General features: G+C 55.0%; 5 protein-coding genes across 5 annotated transcripts; 3 read left to right on the top strand and 2 right to left on the bottom strand.

The window, feature by feature from the left end:
* Positions 1-76: 76 nt before the first annotated feature.
* On the top strand, positions 77-348 carry LY79DRAFT_665584 (uncharacterized protein; the record flags this gene model as incomplete). Its single annotated transcript, XM_060563090.1, has 2 exons — positions 77-90; positions 180-348. The coding sequence occupies 2 exons, from the start codon at positions 77-79 to the stop codon at positions 346-348; spliced, it is 183 nt and encodes a 60-aa protein (XP_060419697.1).
* A 6125-nt stretch (positions 349-6473) lies between these two features.
* LY79DRAFT_205873 (uncharacterized protein) lies at positions 6474-7558 on the top strand. The gene has a single exon (XM_060551500.1). The coding sequence runs from the start codon at positions 6711-6713 to the stop codon at positions 7260-7262; it is 552 nt and encodes a 183-aa protein (XP_060419696.1). The 5' UTR covers positions 6474-6710; the 3' UTR covers positions 7263-7558.
* On the bottom strand, positions 7559-8533 carry LY79DRAFT_205842 (uncharacterized protein). The gene has a single exon (XM_060551499.1). The coding sequence runs from the start codon at positions 8418-8420 to the stop codon at positions 7854-7856; it is 567 nt and encodes a 188-aa protein (XP_060419695.1). The 5' UTR covers positions 8421-8533; the 3' UTR covers positions 7559-7853.
* Positions 8534-10076: 1543 nt separating this feature from the next.
* Positions 10077-11450, bottom strand: LY79DRAFT_586507 (homeobox domain-containing protein; the record flags this gene model as incomplete). The annotated part of the gene is made up of 3 exons (XM_060560646.1): positions 10077-10327; positions 10438-11275; positions 11328-11450. The coding sequence occupies 3 exons, from the start codon at positions 11448-11450 to the stop codon at positions 10077-10079; spliced, it is 1212 nt and encodes a 403-aa protein (XP_060419694.1).
* A 4957-nt stretch (positions 11451-16407) lies between these two features.
* On the top strand, positions 16408-17343 carry LY79DRAFT_575596 (uncharacterized protein; the record flags this gene model as incomplete). Its single annotated transcript, XM_060559718.1, has 3 exons — positions 16408-16495; positions 16712-17021; positions 17262-17343. 3 exons carry the CDS (start codon positions 16408-16410, stop codon positions 17341-17343), a joined length of 480 nt encoding a protein of 159 aa, XP_060419693.1.
* Positions 17344-18599: the final 1256 nt, after the last annotated feature.

Raw genomic sequence — 18599 nt, 5'->3', positions numbered from 1 at the left:
GTTCTTCTGTACGCCTTAATCCACGTGTATCACACAAGTCTTACCCAGCGGCACTCGAAGACTAACGCTCCTTCCGATGAAGATCTTCGGGTCCGACTCCGGCTCCCGTCCGCTGGGTTTCCGTTCTTCCGTCCGTTGGGTTCATGTGGGGCACGCGCTGACCACATCATTTGGTCCAGACGCGGCGACTTCCCCGATAAACGTCTTGGTATTCAGTTCCGGACCGGCTGGGCAAAGCTACTCCCCCCCCGCCCCAACCACCACCAAAGCGCCGCCGCCGGTGACTCTTGGCTGATAAACGTCACCCCTAGTCATGCTGAGACTGACCGCGACACCGTGTCGGGTTGACTGCATAATCGCTTGCATTCGTGATGACGAGCCTCTAAGTTTGTCTCGTCGAAACGCGAAAGATAATTCTCGGTGCCGCGCCCAGAGAGCGACGTCGCTGGGCTGGACGAAGCTGGTGCAGCTGCCACCGCGTTCGGGCCATATCGAGATGGTCGCCTACTGCCATCCCAACAACTGTGCTGTCACAGCAAGTCGGCGCGAAAGTGACTTCAACAGGCACCTCGGCGGTCAGATGGGCCGTTGCCATTTGCCTTTTCCCTTCGGTGGAGCAATCGGTGAAGACGCGTCTGCTCTCATTCGTCACGTTTGGCTGTCTCAAACCTTAACTCTTCAAAAGGGAATGCATGGAAGATATGGCGGCCACACCGGCCAAGTGTATCAGGAACGGCCGCTGCTGACGACGGCTGTGTTCGGAACCGCCCTACTCTCTGCAACCGCCGAGGCCCCCAGCTCGCGGCCCGGGTTTGTGATTTGCAACGGAGTCGAAAATTAACATTCCAGCATGCAAGTGTGAGATATTGCCACTAGTCTCCCCTGTGTCCCTTTCAAACCAAGACATGGACGAGCGCGGAGGATGGACTCACGTACCGGTACATCAAACGCTACCATCCACTCGTTTTTGCCATTTTTAGGCCAACGTCCATCTCTCAATCTAGTTTGAGACCAAACGTGGCATGCCATCCTAGGAGTCTGAAAGTTCGACTTGCGAGCGAGACAATCGGAAAGAAGGCACTAAATCGCCACCTTTTGGCACATGCGGTTGATATCCCAGTCTAGCGCCAATCTCCAGACGTTTTCGTTAGAGGCGGGCACAGGGCCCGTTGATCATACACAGTACAGGGTCGGGGATGCAGCAGCATAGCCCCAGGGTGGGACAGCCCAATGACAAATTTGACACGAGGGTTGGCAATGAAGACCATGGCTGCATGCATGAGACCACGGGGTGGCTGAGATGGCAACGCTGCCAAGAGCTGGATTCGAACAGAAGTTACCCTGGCCGCCACCACCCGTAGACTTGGCCAACAACCTGCGGCGCTGGAGCGGCTATCGAAGCCGCACAGCTCTGGTGAAACCTTATTCATGGGGATGGAAAGGAAGCTTGGATGGCATCTCGGGGAGACCAGACAAGGGAAACAAACCGCAGCGGACGATGGTATGACGGGGAGTTGAAGCTCGCTAAGCATGACAAGCCGAACGGACCCGAGGGTTGCGGTGGTTTTTCTTCTTTTTTTTTCGCCTTTCTTTTTTCTTTTCTGGTGGCCTTTTCTGATGGTGCACGGCTGAGCTGAACAAGATCTGCAGTGGCTGGCCCAGGCTTCATGATCTTCCTTCGTTCTCAAAGATTGGCGGTATGGATACAGAGAGCCCTGCCATGCCTGCCGCGTTTTTATTCATAGAGTTGTGCCCAGCCAACACATGGCTGGTCATCCGTAGGGATGACTAACTATACCATCTTATGCCTCTCAAAAGTTGAATGAAAGGGGCGGGGGTGGCTTCAGTTGGGTGGTTTCACGCCAATAATAATCTCGCCGGCCTGCTGCCTGCCAGTGGTTTATTCCAGGACTTGTCATCTGAGCGTCGTCGTGTTCCGCATACACACACACACACACACACACACACCAGCCAGCTAGCCACTCACTCATCGGACCAAAACGTCGTCCAGTGAAAGGGCCTCGGCCGATGATAACTTTCGCGGCGCGGGAAGAGAGCCAGACAGGCAACAGGGATCGTCGACCGTTGCGATTCAGGGAAACCCCCCCTCCCACTGTACACATAGTAGCTTCGAGGACAAAAGACGAGCCGACGAGTGTTAGTTAGAGTGGGGAAGCGTGACGAGTGGCGGATGCTATTCGAGAGGAAGCAGGGTGCTGACAGTCATGGATTGGGAAAAACGTCAGAGGACATCATGATTCGAGAAGGGGATAGAGGGAGGCAGGGACAAGTCGTGGGGAAGTTCTTTTTCAAAATCTGCCACGCACCTTGGCACCTCTGGCTTAGAAGACCAGTAGGCCTCGGCAGTCGTGCTTGCTTTCAGCCCGCAGACAGAAGTCATCCCAAGAAGGCAAACTATAGGTAGCGATGGAGGGCACACCAAGATTGCGCCGTAGATAGCAGCATCAGCAGTGGCTTGGCTGCCATGACTATGGGAGACGCCTCCTGGCCCCTGTGTCGAGTCAAGAATCGGATCGTTGTCATGACAGAACATGACACTGGTTCGGCGGAGATTTCTTGACCAACGTGTCGGGATTGCGTGGGTTTAGTGAATGTGTTCGGCAGCCTTTGGCGATCCAGTGACAAGAAAATTTGTGCAAAGGCGGGCCTGGGAGTGTGGCGTGGCGTCCTATGGGCTTAAAACAACAGGACAAGACTGCTGCTGTCAGCACGCACTGGAGGTGTGACTGAGGACACCCGTCCGCCCGTCCACGTATCCCTACTAGGTAGACGCAAGCATGCAACTGGGAGGTAGTGACTGACTGCGGACCTCTTCCCTGCTGGACCGGGACGAATGTGCTGGGTACCCTGAAGCGGGCTGCTGGGGAAATATCCCGATGGTTTACACACAATGTTGCGATGCACGAAGTGGATATATATTTGCGGAAGTGGCTTGAATCACTTGTAGACTCGAGTCTCCGCCCCTTGGCCAGAACCAACGTACGATAGAACCCCGGGCAGTACCCGTACTAATTTCACCTTCCTCAGGGTCAGATACATACAAACCCACCTCAGGTACACAAGGCAGTAGCATTGCCGCAGTACTCCGTATCGTAGGACTCAATCAATTTGGAAGGTACTACCTAGCCATTGCACGATAGGAGGCAAGCGTGGCACGTATGCGTACGTAGTATGCAGGTGAGCAGGTACCTAGGTGAGTAAGTAGACTGGGCAAGAGCAGGGACAGGGACAGGGACAGGGACAGGGAATAGGGGACGGTACGTATCTTGTGTACCCCCGATCGCGTCCAGCACCTGGCTCATCATCGACTTTGACAAACGGCAGGTACGTACATACACGGGACCAGGACGGCAGCCAGATGGGCGACCGGGGCCAGGGCGATCATCTGTGAAGAAGTAAAGCAACGATAGGCAGAAAACAGGGCACTGAATGTTCTGACAGCCTCAACCGGATCATTACCCACTTGGCTCATGCTTTGCCCACTCCATTTCTCCTTCTCTGATCACACCTAACGTTACCATTGACCTTGCCTGCCCCATGTTCCGGACATCGATTATCGAGAATCACTGTTGCAGCAGGGCTTGGAGACAACGTCCGACTCCCCGATGCCCCGCCCCGTGACTTGCTCTTTCTCATTCCGAGACTCTGGGATGCCATCCAGTCAGGTCACCACCCACGAAGGGTACCTGACCAAGTAAATAGTACATTGAGGCTATGCCACTTTTGGTGAGGCATCATGTACTCTGTACGTATGGCTATCCATCTTATATAGGTCTGATTTGTTCTTACCTGTAGTGTACTTCTTACCTAGGAAGGCACATCCCAGGTGGAGCTCTCGGTACGTACCTTTATGTTCTCTCTCCCCCCTCTCTCTCTCCCTTACATACACACACACACACACACACACACACACACACACACACATACATACTATGTATGTCAGGGACCGACCTCGGGGGCACCTAATCCGAAGGGCACGTGAGGTACGAGCCGTCGTCAATTTCCAGAGCTGGACAATGTTCCTCCATTCGCAGCCCTGCATTGTCTGACCTCAGTTGGGTCTGCCACCACCAAACAACTTCCCAACATCACAGTTACATCCTTGACGGCCTCTTCCCAGCAACTCGCTAAACATCAAATCCCGATGCCAGGCCCCTCCCAGCATGTCAAGGCACCTCTGGCCCCTTGATATGCGCCCCATACGCCCGCCCCCTCTCGGGGCTCCCCTCAGCCTTTGCGCGACGGCTCCGACAGGAGGCAGCTCGTTCCTGAACCCGTCCGTTACTTTGCTACGTTTCTGAAAACAAGCAAGGGGGGCAGGGAAACCCGAATCACGGAATTGCAATCTCCTCGACATTGCGATACACCACGCTGACAAATTTTGGCCACGGAGAAGCCGCGCCCCAAGGAGCTTCGAGAGCCCCTCGGCAGTGGTTCTCGAAACATAACTTTTCCTTGACTTGCCGCTGTAGGACTAGTCGCTCAAGGCGCGGGAGCGGCTAAAAACACCAAGAGGCGTTCCGATGCAACCCACGCCCACGGAACACGTCGAATCAATCAAAGGAACGCCCTGAGACACGGACGCGACTCTCATCACGCTACTATTCTGCCAAGCAAAGTCTGGCCGGCCAACCTGCAAAAGCCAAAGACCGAGAAAAAAGTACGAGACTTGCTCGCAGCCCTGCGAAACACTCAGGACATCCGTGCCACTCGCTCTGTACTGACCGCACGTCCGAACCAAGTCAAATCTTCGACTCCTCCATTCCGTTACTCATTACTTGGCCTGCAAATCCTAGGCCTTTGAGTTGCATTTCCCTCTTGACCCCCCTTTGCATCGACCTTTTCGCTCCAGGCACTCCTCCTCCGTCGAGAGTTATATCCCCTTGGTCCACATATTGGCCGCCCCCGCGGCACCTTGTCTTCACTCCAACCTTCGTATTTTCGCGTTCGCCTTCGTATCAGAAGCGGCACGGAGGTTGCCGTTTTTGACGTTCAAGGAAGATCCGCTGATCTCCGACGGCCCCGCCGCAGGTGATTGAATCTCTCTTCATCATTCTCCCCAGTTTCCCACAGCCATTCAGCAGCCCCTTACTACGTAAACCAGTATCATTTACATTTTAAAGTGGCGAGACGGCATGTAACCATCCAGCTAAGGCGTTCCATAAATCTCCATCTCGATCACGCCGTGAGTGACTCCACACCACAAGGTCAATAACACACCCTAAACTTACCATAATGGTTTAGCTCCATCAAAAAAGTGCCGAGCAAGGCCTTGTCTACTACACAGTACACTATGCCATCCCATGCCAGCCCGCCGCTCTGCGCCATCGGCATGCTGCATCGACGTGCTCAATCTCAGTACTGTGTGGGTGTGCTGACATGGCCCGCCCCTCTCCCACCAGCACATCCGTCGCGGACAGGCTCCGCGCTGCTTGCACCAATGACGGCTTCCTGCCACCTCAAGCTTTATTTGACGTTGTAGCAGCAGCAGCAGCAGTAGCAGAAGACGAAGAAATGCCCAAGCGGAACTTGACTCGATAACTCTACATACACTGCAATCCCCAGTCTCATGTCTTGTGTCTGAGTGTGCGCAACTGACTGGCATCCCTTCTAGGCGCCGGCCATTCCTGATTCGCGTTGAATTAACCGAATTCACGAGCCCTGCTCCTGGTCGACATCCTTTCCATGGGCCTCGTCCTGCCCTGTGCTGAGCTGGCCCATACGTGATGAATCTACACCACCTTCCCCTCCCTCTTCTCCGTCCAGTGGCTTTCGCGACTGGCTGTCATCTCACACAAAGAAAACAACGCTTCTTAGATGGGATGCAAGGCCCAGTCATCCTCGAGCGACGGCGAGTCTCGCTTGCTACTTTGCTTCGCCCGGTATGCTAACGGCTGTCGCAGCACTTGTCGCCGCGCACAGCTCCATTCTGGGGGGTAACTTAGGCAGGTTCGCAGATGCTATTCAGACCTTCGGCATGCACCGTTTCTTGAAAACATCGAGGCAGATCAGAAAAGGGCGTAACATATACTGGCGAGGATCATGGTATGGACAGTCGCCGAACGCTTGCCGTCGTGGTCATGTAGTAATTGGCACCTATTGAAACATTATCCTCAGAGAGACCGATATACTCCCCCTTCATGTCAGTGTCTCAGCATGACCAAGGTCACTTCATCGGACGACAATGCGAGTACACCCCCCCCCCCCCCCCCCCCCCCTCGGGATCCGTTCTATTACCCCCGCCCCCTTATCCAACCGTCTTGTGTTCCTCTGACACGTCCAGTGATGGGGAGGCTTAGGTTGGGTATCCTGACACCGGCAGTCGATCATTTGGGCCTTGACACAGGCTGTACGGGCCACTGATCCATGTCCATTATTACCTGTCAATATGGTTCTTGTTTCGCCTGCCCCGGGAATCGAGCAAGGGTTGAATGCCAAGGGGCTGAAGGCAAAGGCAGCATACTGTTTATCTCGACATCTCAAAGCGTAAGGCTAGCGTCGTGCCTTGGCCATGCATTGCGTCTGCAAGTAGAACGAGTGCAAAGCATCGTCCAGTAGCAAATACTTGATGCAGGGAAAAAAGTTACTCGGTTAAGACGCACGTAGAGACTGAAAGTCGGTCAAGGTCTGCAGCTCCCATTGTCGAGATCGGGGAGCGATGGCTACACATAGCATGCAACCCACGCCGAATGGGCCTTGATCAAGCCATGGAGAAGGAGGGATGCGTGCCGCCGGTGTGCGTCCCGCGCCCAGCGCCAACTATTCAGCTGTGTCCTCACATGTGGCCATCTCGCCCTCCGGCTGTAGATATCGAGGCCTTCTACCAAGGCGGAGGAGGAGGAGGAAAAGAAGAGGCAACACGAGAAAAGTCCCGTCCAACCCGACCAGTCGCAGATTGGCCAAGCCTTTGCGGAGGCGCTGTCGGCGCCGGCGCCGACAATCCCTCGAGGGGGACGTGTCTAGTCCCTCGGGAGAGCGAGCTCACGCACGTATATCGGGACGTTCTGGGCCTGCCTGTTTCCTGCCTAAATGGTCTCTCCCGAGAGTGTGGTGACCTATTATCAAGGAACGGGGAACGCCACATTTTGCTTGTATTGAGGTGCCTTGCTTGGCCGTCAGACCTCCGACCTCCGACCTCACGGCCCTCTCTCTTTCTCTCTCTTTCTCGCTGCCTGCTCGTATCCCGCAAGGTCACCACTGTGCAGCCCACGCCATACGCGCATGCAGCGCTGGTGTTGTGAACCCCGACTGGAAAAACTAAAAAGCTCAGTGTCCAAATGGGCCTGCACGGTGATGGGGTGACACATCCATCCAAACCCTCCTCTTCGGAAAGATGGCGAATCACTTATGCGCCCTGGCGACGGCGGCGCGACGCAAGGGCATGACCACTCCCTTACATGCATCCCATCCTCTCGAAGCGCACATTATCTACGGAGTACGCAAGTTAAAAAAGAGACGTGTGTTTCACGACATGCCAAACCACATGTACAACATCCGCCCCCGTCAATCACCTCGCATTAGATCGGGGGATGATATGCTGGGCCCCCCCTTTTCTTTTTCCTCCCCTCTTCGACAACCTGCACATGGGATGCCAGGCTTGACGCCGCAAGCGTCCACGCACACGTCGCACCGGTGGCAAGCTACCGGGAGAGGCGGCACAAGCATGAATATGGGCAGGTCCGAAAAGGCGGAGCCCTTTCGAGGCGATCATGGTGCGAACTAGGACGATAGTCTCGCGCCAGCGCCAGCAGCAGAAGTCTAAACAGAAGCTAAGGGAAGGGAGGCCGACGTGGCTGGCGGGTTCAAGAAACTCGGTCAGCTTAACAATTTATTTATTTGAACCCGAGGGCGGCCGCTCGCCCTTTTGCGCCTCGCGCTGGCCCACGACATCGCCGACGTGTGGAGCGACCAGCGGGCAAGCAGGGAAAGGGGGGGGGAGGCAGTTGGTTCTCAAAGTGTCCAGCCGCTGCAGAACCCGTGTGTGGTGACGGAGCAACGCGCAGGACTCGCTCAAGACCGCACCGCACCGCACCGCACCGCACATGCGTAACGTAACGTAGCGCCCATGAACGCACAGCAACGGCAACGGCAACAGCACAGGCACAGGCACAGACATGACGCATACGCGGAGTGCGACTGCGACTACAGTAGGCCCTCCCCCACTCTCCTTTCCTGCTTAGTTGCGGGATGGGCGGGCAGCATGACGAAGGGGGTGATACGGCAAGGCAACCAGCAAACCCGCCACGATGGCAACGACCGAAGCTTTTTACGGACGGGCCCTTGGGGAGGATAGTCGTGGTCCGGGATCCCGGGTCGCCTCCCTCCCGCCTCCTACGCCCGCCTCCCACTCGCCCAGGCCAACGCTCATGCCTTTTGCTGGTTTGCCCTACCACCCGCATTCGAGGGTGGTCTTGTGTTGTGGTGGTGGTATTCCGAGGCCGTCAACGCAAGGCCACGGGGAACTGAAAGGGGTACAGAGGCAGAGGACGGACGCTGTCACCATGAACGCAGGGGGGGGGGAGGTGGAAGTAGCATCGGCACACAGACCTTTCATGTTTCCCTCCTTCACCCGGCTACCCCCCCGTGTGTGTGTGTGCGCGCGCGCGCGCCTAACTTGATGACTGATGGTTAATGATGAAAGTGGCATATCACAACAAAAAACGCTTCTGCGCTCGTGGTCGATTCGCTTGGGGCGAGGGGGAAAATCGATCACCCCATTCTTCAGCCCTGATCCGGTGGGAAGCGAGTGCCATGGCCACTTAGTAACGGCCCGTGAACTTTTCGACCTCTTGGCGCTTCCCCTCCCCCTTCTATTTTCTATTCTCTCCTGTTTGTTTGTTTCCCAGGGGGGGGGGGGGGGGGGGGCGGGGGGGGGCGCAATGAGAAAGGGGGACTGGGTGCAGAATACATACACACACACCTACTACACACATAAACTGGGTAGTACACACTCATACCCTACATGCCTCAAACACACCTGGTTATATTTCGTTCGGACGGGGCTGACTTGCTTTCCTTCCAAGGTCCGTCTGACCGGGTTCGCTGTGCAGACTCTGCTGAAGTTGACGGAGGCCACACCCACACACCCACACACCCACACACACACACAAAGTCAAAACGGAGAGTTTCGAGACCTAGGGGGAGATATCGCCTGTTTTTGGGCATCGCAGAGTCAGTCAAAGTGTCAGAATAGTAAACCCCCGACCCCCTCACCCATTTTTTTGGTTGTCACGGGCCAAGTCTCGCTTGAAGAAAAGGGTTTCGTAGCCGTATTTTTCGTTTCCAAACCATGTTATGGTCAATGGTGATGACATGCATTAATGTGGGCCACTTTCGTGTGTATGTGTATGTGTGATACTCAAACGGTTCAACAAGTTAATTGAAACATGTTTTTCTTTTCAAAATAAGAAGACATTGATACAATGATATCGTTCTACGTATCCCGCGATGTTGGAAGGCAGCCTCTGGTTTGGCTGTGTGAAGATAGTACCCGTTGCCCATGAACACCTCCCCCGTCAAAAACAAAACCGAGCTTGTCCAGAAGTGTAATGCATATTTGTCTGCCCCAACCCCTCCTGGTCCGTTCCCATTGCCCTTCCACTTGTCCCACTTGTGGGTGTGTATGTGAGTGCAAGTGTACGTGTGTGTGTGTGTGTGTGTAGGATCCCTACCGGGAGAAATCCCCGTGAAGCCTTTGGCTTGTCTGTAAGATACATTATACCTCCTAAATACAAGTCGACAGAAATGAAAGGCGGGTTCAGAGGATGACCCTGTTCATCCATCCCCTGTGATAAATTTTTGTACAAATATAGCCCGTGATGGTATTAAGAGATCTTGCTCTTGGTGCCGGTTTTTGGATCTGTTGGGTGGTCTTGCGATCGTGGTTCGTCGTAAATGATGAAATAAGAAAAAAGTATGTGACTGGTATATTGGTAAAGGGGACCTTGTTTCGTGCTTCGTTTGACGATTCGTGGTGTTCTTTTCTTTGTCTGATGATCGGCAAGGCATTTCTGCCTTGTTTTTGAGTTGCCGTGTCTCTCTCTGTCCCCCATTCTTTAGACGCTTCCCCTTTTGATGTGCGCTGAGCGCCGGTGCTTCAGGCTGTCAAGATCCTCGTCAAAGGCCTCGCCTTCGCTGAGGGGAACGCTGGAGCGCTTCCCGTCGTCGTACTCGCTACGCTCGGTCGACGGGAGGATCTTGCTCTCGCCGCTGCGGCTGGACATGGCGTCGGACTCGGCACGGGCGTTGCTAATCATGGTGGGCAGCTGCCGGCGCCGCGCGTTGATGAACCAGTTGGAGATTTGGTCTGGAAGGCGAGGGCAGGTTAGCGTTTTGTGCCAAGAAAGAATCACGCACACACTCCCTAGCAAAGGACCACTAGAGTCCAACGGTGTCGGAAGGTTCAAGTAGACTTACTCATCTGGAGACCGGTCTGACGCATGAGCTCCTGCTTCTCGTCTTCGGTTGGGTACGGGTGGTGCAGGTGAGCCACGAACCACGCACGCAGCTTGTCGGTCGTCTCCTTTGGCAGGTTGCCACGGCGCTTGCGTTGCTTGCTGTCGCCGTGCATACCCATGGCGCTAAGCTCTCCGATGCGCATGAACTCGGGGTAGTGGCCGTAGCCAGCATTTGAGAAAGGCGTGCGGTCGAAGGGGTGAATAGAACCGAGAGACAGGGACTGAACGCGACTGGGGTGGTGGTATCCGTATGCGTAACCGCTGGGGCGGTAAGCTGGGGCGGCCTCCATCATGGGTGGTGCTCCGGACATGCCCATGGAAGGGCGGATGGGCTGGAAATCATCTTGGGAGTGTCCCCGAACACGTTGCATGGGAACGGGCTCCCTATCGAAGTTCATGGGCGGGAGGCTGGGGAGTGACGTGCGCATCTCAGGACGCTCGTTCAGCTCCATGGCTGGTGATCTGATAGAAGGCATGCCCGACGCAGACATGTAGGGGCTTGTCCTTGCGGAACCGGTCCAGCTCTCAGTGACAGAGCGGGAAGCGGGTGGCGGTGAAATCTGGCGTTGGGGAAGTCGTGCTGGGCTTTCGTATAGTCTCGGGACGCGGCTGGCTCTTTCACCGTCCTGCTCCTCGTCCATCGACAGTCTCCTCCGCTTGTTCGAGCTTGGCGAGTGAACGTATTCGGGTGGCGTCATGACACCGGCATAGCCGACTGTTGGCGAGGTGTTGGAAGAAGTGGTCCTGGTGGTTGACGACTCCTGGGGTTGCAGGCGGAGGTGAAGCTCCGGGATGGCCTACAACGTTGTCAGCACAGCACAAACAGCAAGGGCGGCTCTGTCGTCGTACCTGACGGATCGATGGCAGGGCGATTCTCTCGGTCTCGGTGCGGGGGCGCGAGTAATCCGAGGTCGACCTGCCGCCATCCCAGGGATACTGCTTAAATGCTGAATGAGGGGATGGAGCAGCCATCGCGAGCATAGACATCTTGCGTAGGTCTATTGAATAATGAAGGTCTGTTGGACACAGCCGATATGAACGAGACACTCTGGTACTCGATCCTATTGGGCGGTAGTGATGATGGCGAGAATCCAAAGTAATGGGCGGGCTCGAAAGATGAAGCCGCACGGCGGTATAAGGACTATCTCTGGTCAGCCGGGATCGAGCAAGCAAGCAAGCAGGGCAGGGCAGGGAAGGAGGAGCGCGTACCTAAATACGGTCCAGCCTGAACGATGGTGTGTTATTGAAGTGGTAGTCGTCTCTTGTCTGCTTGAAGAAGCGGATTCGGGCAGATGGATGGCTTCGCAGGGGGATTGGCGTGGTGATGATGGGTGATGCTCGTCAACGACAGAGAGGGGTGAAGAAATGAAAAAGGATGCTGATGTAGTCAAGTGGTCCCAGCCGTGAATCAACAAACAGCTCGAATGGGATGATGGTCGGTAGTGGTTAAGACAGATGCAAGGTGGGATGGCAGTCCTTTTGTATGCCTTTGAGGTTGGGAGTGGTGGTATTGTATTGTGCAGGCAGATTAACGGGTAGAGAGAGGTGCACAGATGATGTGGTGCCAAAATAGGAAATGGGGGAGAAGTGTCGAGGAGTGGAGGAGTGGAAGAGGAGGAGGAGGAGGAGGAGAAGGAGGAGGGAGTGGTAATAGGAGAAGGAGGACCCGGCGACGAGCCAAATGGGACAAATTAAGACGGTGATTTGAGCACACTGAAACTGACACGAGCCAGGCTCAGACGAAAGAGTGCCCAACTAGTGGTGTTCTTGGTGAATCGGACCGTGGTGGATTGAGGAGGTGAGCTGGGAGGAAGAAGAAGCAGAAGGCGCACAGCCCACGGATGCTTAATGCCTTGCTAAGTATCTAGGAACGAGGCCTTTGCTGATGTGGGGGAGGGAAGGACGGTTTTGACGGAACACACTAGGCCTGAACTAGCCCAGAGCTGCGAGGCATGGGCATGGGCATGGGTGGCATGGCGAGAGAGGACGATCAGGGTACAGGCAGGCCGTCGATGAGGAACGAGAGGAGCATGGGATTTGCCCATCTCTCGACCAGGGTCGCAGGACCACGCCGTCCCGTACCCATACCTGGTCGGGGCCTGGTCCTTGTCGTGGGATTGCTTCGGTGGCGTTCCCTCTGGCCGGCAAGCAACGGACTGGCTATGCTAGCTTGGTCGAGGTGGCACTTGGGGGAGGGGCCGCCAGCAGGACGGACGGAGGGAGCATGGATGGGGGTCTGAACGAAAATAATAATAATAATAAGGATAATAAGATAAAATAAAAAGAATAAACAACGAGTGACCAGGATATACACTACAGGAAGAAAGAGTGGAAAGATGAGAGAAGCGCTAGTCTGCGTGAACAGTGACACAGAAAGAGCCACTAGAGAAGCCGTAGCGTCTGTGGGCAGGGGTCTCCTGTACCTCCCGGCTGCTTGTAGCTCCCACCCGGGATCAGGACGGTTGTGATGTAGATGAAATTGCCCGAAGGGGGGGGGGGGGGTAGAGTCCTGCCGCGGATAAGGACATGCTCAATGGCGCTGCCTTCCCCCAACGACCGACTACCAAGTACGCAGTACGTACCGTCACATCACATACGCAACTGCCTGGCGCGCCCTGGTCTCCAGACTCTAGCAGTAGCTCAGGTTGGTTGCTAGTAACCTCACCTTTCATTGTGTCTGTGACGCTCTGGCCGCGCCAAGCTCCTATGACGGTTTCTTCGCGCGGAAACGTGTACAAAGCCTAGGGAGGTAGGGTAGCTGCCAGATATGCACAAACGATATGCATAACAAAATACGGGTTGAAAACATAAAACTAAATAATAATCATGATAGTGACAGTAATCATAATAATAATAAAACAAGCTCCACTATAGCAGCAGCCCTGACGGGCGGCCTGGCTGACCCCTTACTCCGGCCAGTACGTATTATACGATGTCTAACCGGCCGAGTTGGCCGTCATTTTCCGACAGGACTACCTACCTACTGTAGATTGGGCGATAGTATGGCAAGACGGAGATGTGACAGACAATATCGACAAGATGGAAAGCGGCTCAGTCAATGTCACTTGTTGAGGAACGTCCGTATCGTTACCGCAACAAACCAAAAACTGCCCACGATTCGAGATGGCGTTTTTCGTCTCCTCCCGTCGAGCACCTGCCGTCTGAGCTCAAGAATCGAAAATAGAAGACAGCGGGAGAGTCCTGAATTGTCCTGAATTCCATACCGAGCGATCCTGATCGTCCGTGAGCAAAGGTCGGCTTCGGGAGGCTGGCTGATCGTCACGAGAAAGCCTCGCGGCTCTCGAGCTCTTAGAGTCTCTCGATCTCTCGATTTAGCAGCATGTTGGTGAGTAGAATCTCTCGCTCGTGCGTGCCCTCGCATCTTGGGGGGGGGGGGGGGGCACCGTTGGCTCGGCAAACCACCGTTGCCTTCTTTTGTGTACGCATGATGACCTGGGAGTGAGACTACCCGATAGGCCTATGTCAAGCATGTTGTGACTTGAGCATCAGTACAGATCAACGAGCAAGAGTGCTGCCGTTGGAAGGAAAGGGAATAATGGGGGGGGGGGGGGGGGGTTTCCTATTTTTATTTTTATTTTCATTTTAATAATCTTTTTATAAAACAAACCCCACATTGTTTATAAGCTGCAACGCCATGGAACATCCAAGTTTGTATCTGCGGGCGGTTGTCGATGTTTTGTTCCAAGCTCGTATGCCAATGTGTGTGTGCTTGTTCTCGCGTGCTGTAGGCATTCATTGCCTGGCGACGACGACCAGTACGTGCAATCGTAAGTTGTGCGCCGCCTGTCGAAGGGGATTGGAAACCAGCTAGGGGAACCCTGACGTGACGACCGATCCCCTGCCCATCATGTCTTGATTCAATCCACCCCCCCTCCCCCCCCCTCAAAGTGTTACTATATTGTACGAATACAGCATCCACCCCCAAAACATAAAGGCGGAGAACCCAAAGTCACCTGGTTAGGAAGAGACGCAGGCAAAGTAAGCAGTCAGATTGCGTTGTGGTTGTGCGCTAATAGAGCGGCTATCCCATCCGCCACCGACACACGCCCACCCTTCAGCCCGATCCTAACGCTATTCAAGTACCGGTGTGGCAGCCCTGAATAAGGTCCGCGAACGTCACAGGCTCGAGTATTTGACATAGCCGCGCCAGTGTGGTCTGGCAATGAGTAAGAGGCCAGGGGACTCGAATCAAACAACCGTCCCAAATCTTGCTCTCAGTTGCTTCAACTTGTCGAATACTGCCGACGCTCTTGCAATTGCAATTATTATTGTCATTTCTTTATTGCTGCTGCCGCTGCCGCTGCCGCTGCCGCCGTTGTTGTTATTATTATTATTATTATTATTATTGTTGTTGTTGCCGCCCGCCTCGCTCGCTCTCTCTCTCTTGGACCCTCAAGCCACCCGTCAGTCGGTGGGTCACAGCTGACGTCTGTGACATCTCCCAAACAATTTTTGCGGGTGTGTATGGGTGTTCTTGGGTTTAACCAGTCGCTGAGCTTCCTGGACGGCTCCCATGCTTTCAACTACGACTCTCGGCGGAGGAGCCTGTGCTTGTCAACATAAATCCGACCCAGGCACGACCGGTGCAGAGTGAAACGTCAGTCATTATTGGATGTTCTCCCTCCGTCTGAGGTTTTTGGAACATGTGTGCGATGCATGAGATGCGGCTCCCCATGACGGGCCACGCCTGACGAGGTATTGGATTATTCCGACATTTTCCTCTTCGGGAAGTGTTTGCAGGCCATGCTTCAAAACGGAGGATCCAGCCCAGCAAAGTTGCTGCCCTGCGATTGGTGCTGATCAAACTTTGACATATGCAACCTCTGCCCCTCGTCCTTCCCCCGACCGCAAAGCACCGAAATGTCTATTGTCATGCAACTCCTGACGTCTAATTTCGTCGGCTACCATGTCAGCGCACTCGTTGTTCAACAACAGCCATTATGACCTTGAGCATCACTCAAAGTCCGTAAAACCCCGCCAAATTGAGTGATAAAATTGCACCAAAGTGCACTCGGGCCAAGGCTCGCGACCACCGTTTCGGTTTCTGGTAGACGTGCTTTTTCGGGAGGGCCAAAGCAAGCTACCCAGGGTAGCTGGCGCGCCTCGTAGGTCAAGTCTCAACTCTCCAGGAAGGGGCCAGGGAACACATACAGGCAGCGCCTCCAGAGCCGGAGCCGCCCCGCTCGAGGGCCCAGAGGGAGAGCTGTCAAAAACGCAGATCTACCGCAGTCATCCGGTGGCTCCCAGTCCCCAGTCGGGCACCGCAATTGATTGGGTCTGTGGCTGGAAGGAAGTGGCATGTTCCGAGTAGCATCAATGTTTTGCCCTGGCGGCCGTGGCGAGATCCTCGCGGCGGTGCTGGCCAGGGTGCCACGATCAATCTTCTGCCCTTAATCCCTTTGACAGGTCCTAGAAACAGCCCAACTTGTGTGCATGACAGGTCCAAGGGCCGAAAGAGTTCGTCAAGAGATCCAGGTAAACAAGAATTGCGATTGGCTGCTCAAGGCTGCCACGGTACAGTTGATCTCAGGTTAATCGGAACCAGAGATGGGATCGTTCAGGTTGTCAAATGTGAGACCAGATTGCGATTGGCTCCTCAGGAACTGTCATAACCAGCTCCTTGTCAGGTGTCGCCTCAAGTTGCTGCGCCTCAAGAGTTGGGTTGGGTTTCCATCGGAACGGGTGCACATCACACAAAGAAGGGGACAACAAGGAGAGACGGAAGCCCGGGTGCTGACTGATGGGGTGACAGGGAACACGGTGGTATGGTGAGCTTGACGTGCGAGAGAGGTGAAGAGGGCGTATTCGTGGTTGGAGACGTTGCAGCTGCGCGCTGTCGAATGCCATCTGGGACGTGCCATGCCAACAGCTGCCCGCCCTTTGGTCTGCTTCTGCCTGCACGTCTCTTATGCCCTTGTTTTGGGTCGCCAGTCTCGACCACTTCTCGAGTGAGCCGGCTCAGTTGCATCATGGTCGCTATCTGGTCCTGGCGTGTGGTGGGTGGTTGATGGCATCCAGACTTGTTTGGTACCTACCCAAGAGAGAGAGGACAGTCCAGTGCGAAGCGTATCCTGTTACAGCTGCGAACTCTGAGCCAGTTGCACCCCCTCGGGTTGACACTCGTTGCTAGACTTTACAGCTCTTGTTCGCTCTGATCTGCAGCTGAGGAACGGGCGGCACGACGATCCCCCGCTACTTTGGCGTCAGGCAAGCATTTCAGCGAGAGCAACCAGGCGCTGTGTCCACTGCAGGTACTGGTGGTTCCGGCGAGTCAACAGCCTCTTCCAGCGCAGAGCGGCCCATGCTACAGGTCACCAGTCTGTGCCCGAGTGCTGGCAAAGACGACAAGGCACGCTACGAGCCAAAGGGTATGGTGGTCTTGTCGATTGATATGTCGTGGCGTATGGTTGCACAACCCTTAGGCCTCATCCGTAGCTCGGCGCCGCCGCAGAAAAGTGAAGCTGGCGTGACAGCGCACCGTACCTACATGGATAGCTGTAACCAAGGATGGCAAACGTGCAGGTAAACATGTCGAGATGCGCAAAGCTCTGAGCAACACGAGCACGTTTCTCGCGGGATCTGGCTAGATGATCCCGACAGGCAGTTGATGATTGGCTTGTTCGAGCCCCGAGTTCGTTGCTGGACGGCCCAGGAGCAGCCTAGCAAGACGCTGGCCCATGAGGTGCATGCACCTGGGACGGACAGCTTGTCGGCGAGGTGCATGTGATGGTGCAGGATTTTGATAAACAATGCAATATGCAGTGCCATTGCCATGGCCATCTACATGGCCGCTGGTTGTCGACAGGCAGGCCAGTATGGATACAAGATAGTTGTGTCAGCATAGACGGGTTTGATTGGCTGTGGGTTGGCCACCACAATGGGTCTGGTGATGGATGGGTGGGCGGCGTGGAAGGCTGGTGGGCTGCTTGCCCAGATCTCGTTGCCGATGCTGGGGATCGATCTCGGGGATGCACTGTGCAGGGTTTGTTGGCGTTGCCGTCGGCATGGAACTGGTCGCGACCTGTACATATGCTGTATTCGTGGGCGAGGTCGACTTCACCGAGATCCAGGGGTGGTGTTGATGATGATGGGGTCGGAGCCCAGTCAGGCGCAGCGTTTCTCCAACGTGGCGGAAATCGGTGCTGTAGTTGAGCGACACGGTATACTAGCAAATCAGTGCAGGCAGGTAGCGGTGCGTCATGATTAGATGGCATCTGCATCGCCCGCTGGGAGAGTAAGCACAAGTCCGAGTTGTGCATATCTGCCGAACGATGGGTTGAGTTGGGTGCATATGCGGAGAATAAGAAGCGGAATAGCCTCGGACTGTACGAGTATCCATGACGAGCCGAATATTGACTGGAGAGGAAATAGGTACCTATCTACCTGCTTCGGCTTCGAAGCTTCCTTCCCTCACCCCTCTCAGCCGGGTCCAATAAGCAAAACGTGCTTTCTTCTTCTGCGTCAAGAGCAAGGCTCGGGAAAGTGGATACGCGGGTTGGATCGAAAGGGGAGTCGAGCGAAGAGCCACCAAGTGTCTCTGCAACTGCAACTACAAAGTGCGCCCCAAGCAAGTGCCCACACTTGCGCCTGCCGTCTCACTAACACCTGCCAGTTTCCCTTAAGGCTAGCCTCCTTTTCCCTTCCTGCTCTTTCCTCTTGTCCCCTCCCCTTTCCCCAGTCACAACAAGGGGGAGAAAGGAAATTAGAACAAACAATGGAATCAACGGCCCTCGGACAAGACACAAATAGCTACCAGGCTGGCTGTCGGCACTAGTATGTCTTTGTAAAAGCCCTTGAATCCTGTGCTGTCTCCCATTTCCCTTTTCCAATCGACGGACGTTACACTGGGCTGGGCTGGACAGGGCCGTCAGCCTGCCTCAAGCAGACGACAGACGCCCCGGCAGCCTCACACAACTGGCTTCTGACGGGATACCTGACTACTTCTAGTCTCGGGGAGCGCCATCTCACGAGCTTACCGCACATGTCGTCGCACGGCGTCGCCCCGGACGTCACCTGGCATCCAGTCTCGCTCCGTGGCTTGTTGGCATGCTGCTACTGAGGGAGATTACCTAGGGAGAAAATAGAAGTGTAATCTCCATC

The sequence above is a fragment of the Colletotrichum navitas genome (assembly GCF_030913465.1).
Source record: "Colletotrichum navitas strain CBS 125086 chromosome Unknown LY79scaffold_3, whole genome shotgun sequence".
Taxonomy (NCBI): domain Eukaryota; kingdom Fungi; phylum Ascomycota; class Sordariomycetes; order Glomerellales; family Glomerellaceae; genus Colletotrichum; species Colletotrichum navitas.
This window is presented reverse-complemented; position numbering and strand designations above follow the sequence as displayed.

Bases quoted from the DNA above. Each gene is read 5' to 3' on its own strand.
- LY79DRAFT_205842 (XM_060551499.1), bottom strand. From the start codon at position 8,420: ATGCGGGTGGTAGGGCAAACCAGCAAAAGGCATGAGCGTTGGCCTGGG.
- LY79DRAFT_205873 (XM_060551500.1), top strand. From the start codon at position 6,711: ATGGGCCTTGATCAAGCCATGGAGAAGGAGGGATGCGTGCCGCCGGTG.